The sequence below is a fragment of the Sparus aurata genome, chromosome 4, assembly GCF_900880675.1.
Source record: "Sparus aurata chromosome 4, fSpaAur1.1, whole genome shotgun sequence".
In the NCBI taxonomy this organism is placed as follows: Eukaryota; Metazoa; Chordata; class Actinopteri; order Spariformes; family Sparidae; genus Sparus; species Sparus aurata.
Window position 1 is genome coordinate 25,928,390 of NC_044190.1, and position 5,602 is coordinate 25,933,991.

At 39.0% G+C, this 5,602-nt stretch overlaps 1 protein-coding gene across 2 annotated transcripts in view; it reads right to left on the reverse strand.

Moving 5' to 3' along the window:
- phlpp2 (PH domain and leucine rich repeat protein phosphatase 2) overlaps nucleotides 1–2,265 on the reverse strand; it is a 42,759-nt gene extending 40,494 nt beyond the window's left edge. Inside the window, exon 1 of one of the 2 annotated variants that reach the window (XM_030414659.1) lies at nucleotides 1,816–2,265. In XM_030414659.1, the coding sequence (XP_030270519.1) occupies nucleotides 1,816–2,028 (213 nt within the window). In that variant the 5' untranslated portion in view covers nucleotides 2,029–2,265. The remainder of the gene's footprint in view (nucleotides 1–1,815) is intronic. The other variant, XM_030414660.1, reaches the window with a different exon arrangement.
- Between the last annotated feature and the right edge of the window lie 3,337 nt (nucleotides 2,266–5,602).

Below are 5,602 nucleotides of genomic sequence, written 5' to 3' on the forward strand. Positions count from 1 at the left end.
TTAAAATCACGATGAAAAAATTGATTTTGTTCAAACCAATTGTCAAGCACTCATTTTAGCTGTAACAGATACATGTATGGTATTATTACTTTATACATCATTTAATAATTAAAGTCTTTGAATTAATAAACTTTTTTTCATAAACTTGTGAATTAATTGGGAAATTCTTTCCTCATCAGATAGAGCATTAAAATATACGTTTTGTTTGAATGACTTGCCACTTTCACATTAGTTGCCAGTTAATAAATATATATTAAAGTAATATAATCTGAATAAAGCTTTAGATTCTTTCTGCCTTTTGAAAGGTTAAAAGAGTCTCACTAGATATAAGTTTTCCTCTGCAAACTCCTGTCACACATGACTGAACCTGGAAAATCTAAATTTTCAAATGGAAATGGAATTTGTTCACTTTTTAATTGAAATTCATTTCTAGTATTAGAGAAGCGTCTCTGTCAACAAACGGACTTTGCTCGGGCAAGTGAGTGAGTGGACCTTGAGTTGAGACTATTTTGTACCTGAGGTAGAGAACAATCTTTCACTTTCACCATCATAGCTGGAGCAGCTTTATTCCAGCAAACGCTTGATGGTGACCTAAGATTTGCTGAACTCTCACGAGACTTGGGAAAGGATCAGGATTTGGGTTAAACGATCATTCGCCAAGATCTCTTTCAGATCTGGGGTTCCCATTAAAGCAAGACCTGTTTATCCAGTGGCATTTTTAAATTCCACACCTGTTGGAAAAAAAAAAAAAAACAACCTTTCCTCATCCGCCGCTGTCAAGGTGTAAAATCACTCAGTGGTCAACCCCATTAACTAGAGATGCTCTGTGTAGCACCACAGGGCAGCTCCCAGGTTCAAATAGGTGTCACAGTGTGGATCTGAAGCAGGGCCACACTGGTTTAGAGTATGCATGCTCAGTAAACCTGTTCCGAGTCAGGAGCATCTAAATTCACAATATATGTCCCTACCTCCTGGTGACTCTGAGTGGCTGACCTGGCTCAGTTTTACAGTTAGCTGTGGAGGACTTTTGTCGACGTCACGATGATACGGTATGTAATTGCAACACAAACTGTATCCGGTGCAAACGTGGACGTATTTTTTTTTTTTGCAAAGACGGGCAGGCAGGTCCAGGTTTGGATGTGACGTGAGCACTTCCTCACTTAAACCTATTTCATGTTGATGGTAACAGGCGTGAGGAGGACTAGTGCTCAGAGCCGTCATCTGTTAAACAATACCTAAGATAGAAACGTGATTTTATTTGCACTTACTAACAGGGTGACCTATTTTTAGTTTAAGATTCTGTCTCATGGAATAACTGAGTGAGGCATACACATAATTGAATAGCACAGCTGAGATTGTGTGTGTGTGTGTGTGTGTGTGTGTGTGTGTGTGTGCCAGCAGCTACCTCAGAGACTTATATGTCATTACACATCATGTGTCCTGCCCCAAAATGTCATAGAAGAACTGTAAAGCAGTGGGCCTCTCATATAAAAGCTCCCAACAGCCTCCAGTGTGTGTGTGTGTGTGTGTGTGTGTGTGTGTGTGTGTGTGGCTGTTAATTGGCTCTGGTACATTCCTCATTTAATGGCAATCATCCACATATCAATCATCAACCAAGAGAATGCCGATCACTGGACTACCACAGCCTCGTTACATAATATTACAAGGATGCGTTCATGCACTTTACCCTGTTTTAATCACCCACTGCAATGTAAGAGAAACAAAAAAGAAACAAGCCTTGACATGTAAGACAATATTAGAGATGTATCTGTCCTGCTTGAATCAACCCCCGGACCCCTCTCCGTCATGACTCGCCTTTAGCACTCGGATCCCCGTCGCAGCGTGAGCTCCGGGACCACTGCGGCTGCCGCGACCTGCAGTCTGATTCAGCCCCGCTTGGTGGACCACCGTGTCCGGCTGCCTGTCTATGCAAGCCCCGTTATCTCCGACATCACCTCCCTTCTTGATGCCCGCTTGGGTGTTAGTCGCCACGACCGCTGGATTGTTCTCCACGTCCTCCATCGCCATGTATGATCCCACTTTATTTTTTCTATTTATTTTTTTTAAATTGTATTTTAACAGCGACGACGACCAAGAAGTGCAGTCCCGGTATGCGCCTGGCAGATTCCCACGGAGAGGTGAAAATTCATCCTGTGTCGGTGCAGCGACGCCATATCCAGACTGGATCTGACTGTGGTCAGATAGGCCCTGCCGAGCGATGATCAATAAACATTAAATGGGCGTGCTCAGGGTATTTATTATTCATCAGCCACTGCCTCCTTCTGAGGGGAGAGGTATTACATTAATCATAAGAGGCGAGTCTTTCCCCAGAAATCTCGATGTGTCCTTTGCAGGGCGTGTGTTTAACCCGGAGACTTCTTTAAGACTCGTAGTTTTAATCTTTCATGGTTCGGTTGGATAGAATATATCAGATGAATCCGCCTCTATGAAGTATTCATATGTTGTAGGTTAGATTCATCAGTGCTTGATCTTTCACAGGTGATTTATGGATCTGTAGTAAAACATTCATGTGTTGCGTTCACGATCCTTGGATGATTTATTTTAAAATGTATTTTTATTTCATCATATAAAGTCTAAAAGCATCTACAGAGAATGAATATAGTACGATTTGGGGAAGAAGAAAAAACTAACAGAGATAAACAAACAAAAACCAAACACCATACTGACAGAGAAACAAAAAATAAATAAACAAATATATTCCTTGCTTTATCATCTTATAAATAATTAAGGCATATATCTACACATTTTGATTGAGCTTCATGCCTTATATCACCAAACATTCACCTGCTATTGGTCTTGTCTTTCTGTAAGCTTAACTCATCAAGTTAACCTGTCTGTTCTGTAAAAGAATCCTGGAACATCTGAACCAATATCCATTTATTGACAATGTATTACACCTGCAAACTACATTGATCAAATATTTATTAACATTTAAATAACACAGGAGCATGTATGACAGAATATCTGTTTGATAAACAGGACTAACTTCCTCTTTATTTATGATTTTGACCTACTTAACTGGAAAGAGCTTCTTCCCAATCTGGCAACCACAACTGAGCCAACTGCAGAATGGACCCCTTAATTGTTAGTTGATCACCAATAAAGCCATAAATTAAGTATTACACATCATTGGTAAATGGAGCCTGATAAGAACAAAGGAGTGGAGATGGTTTCAACTTTAGTAATTTAAAGCTAAATGTTAGAGCTAATGCTAAGCTAAATAGCTGGCTAGATTATACAACAAATGTGTTTTGCAAATGTATAATATGTTAGCTGTCAGCTAGGTCAACTTTCAGTCTCATTTCTCTTTACAAAAACATTTCATAGTACAAAGTTCAGCCTGAATACTTCTTTGAACACGATATGAACTCATTTCTATAACGTTAGCTTTAGCTGAACACTCACTCCGCCGACAAGCAGAAATATAAGTTGACACAAGTCTTTTGAATTCCACTATTAATTCTACAAGCTGCTACTTTTATTAATTTGTTTGCTGCTCTTGTCACACTTTGTCCCCCGACAAAATTGTGTTAGCTGGTGCCACTCAGTATTTATTTTCCCGTTGGATTCAATGAATAAAAAATGGGCGAACACACCTGACCTATTGAAGACATCCACACAGAAAAACAGGAACGACCCACAACCCCAGGGTGCTCAAAAGGTTTACTGGGTGGCAATTATTTTTTGGGTAATTTAATTAATTACATATTTCTTTTGGAAATATGCACCACTAACACTTAATTAAACTGGAAGCTTAAGGAGGCTCCTGCAATTTCCCTGCCTCATAGAGGGGTCCTGTTTCAAAATGTCTTTTAGCTTTAGTATTTAAATTGATATAACTCTATGCATAAAACAATGTACGATTCTAAATTATTTGAGTGTAAATGATTTTTAAAAATCTATACGTTTAACCGTTTGCTGTGTACATGTGTTTGAAATCAAGTTGTTTGTTGATACTGTGTCTCTGCTCATTATCATCTGCTTGTAGTCCAGTGTTGTTTCATGAGGTAAAGCCAAAGACAATTTTCCACTTGGACAATAAAGTTCCTAACTAATTAACTTGGATAGAGCAGTGCAAGGAGCTCAGTGGGTGTTTACAGCTAATCTTTGCACCTGAGGACCATGTTAGTAGCCAGCAGGTCGAAAGTCTGAATATATTACATTTCAAAATACTAACATTTCATTTGAGCTGATAAATTACTTAAAATGTAATCGTCATGCACGCAGTTACTGAGAAATGTTACTTAATTTCCAGAATCAGCTGCATTATTTGTGGGATGAAGTGTCCTGCAGTTATATAGTGGGCCCTAATTAGAGAAGGGCCACAAACCCAAAACCCAAGTGGCATGAATGAAGGAACTCCCAGCGACAGTTCTGAAAAGCCATGATAGTCAGCGTGAACAAAACAAGACCCTGAAACTGGAGCACCATCTTCATTTTATTACTTACCTCTATTATTAGTGGGTTTTCTCACAATTTTCTGAAAATGTCTTTCATGAAAAAAAAAACACTTTTAGACTCTTAACCTTATTATACCTCTGCTTTTCACAGAGAACCGCTCATCCTCTTTAACTACAGACACAGGAAAGCATGCTTTGACTCCCTCAGTCAGGAGCCCTCCTGCTTAAGGTTTAACCTGCACTCTTGTCATTTTATTAGATGCTTAATGAAAGCAGCTACATGGCCGCTAATCGCTCACATCACAGTTTTGAATTTAGTCCCTGATATGAAGATTTTTTTTAATCAACATCAATTAGACCACTTAGTTCATTATTAGTTAATGACTTAAAGAGAAACAGTTAATTGGTATAAATAAAAAAATTCTGGTTAATGCTTCAACTTAATAAATACCTGAACATAATCAAGGTACAAAAATCATAAAAGTGCAATATGATCACTGAGTTGCAACACTGGGGACGCTGGTCTATCTCATAAACAGATTGTTGTCATAGCAGACACATTAAATCATTAAGTTTGATGATGATACAGCCTCGGTTGGCCTACTGAAGCCCAGTTCTGAATGACTTTGTTACCTGGTGTGAGGCCTCGCAGACGGGCCTGTGAACATTGATCACAAATTCCTACTCTGTTTATTCATTTACTATCCTGTGATATTGTGTGCGTGCAGGTCCAACTGAGCAAAAAAAAATACAATGTCTTAGTTCGACAAGCTGCCTGGTTTGCCTGTTATGAAACTTTAAGATAAATGTCGACATGCACTTTGAATGTCTGCCTGGTCTGTGTCGACGTTGATGAAGCCTGCTACAGATTATCTTAGGTTTCTGCTGTTTTGGTCAGTCTGATGTAGCGTTTTTTATTTTTAATTTTTAAATGTGTCTATGTTCTGTGCTTGTGCTGTACCACAAATTGCCCCTCAGCGGACACTGAAGTTTTCTATAAACCGTAGAAATGATAGGACAAAGTTACTTCTGTATAAATAGTCAAACAAAAATCTCTGACAGTTGAGAGAATTTATAGGTTGCAGTATGAATCTTCATACTACTCAACTCTAAACAAGCACGAGCGAGGGCGGCTACACCACAAACCCCAAACCAAGAAAAGAAAACTGCCATAGTTGAGC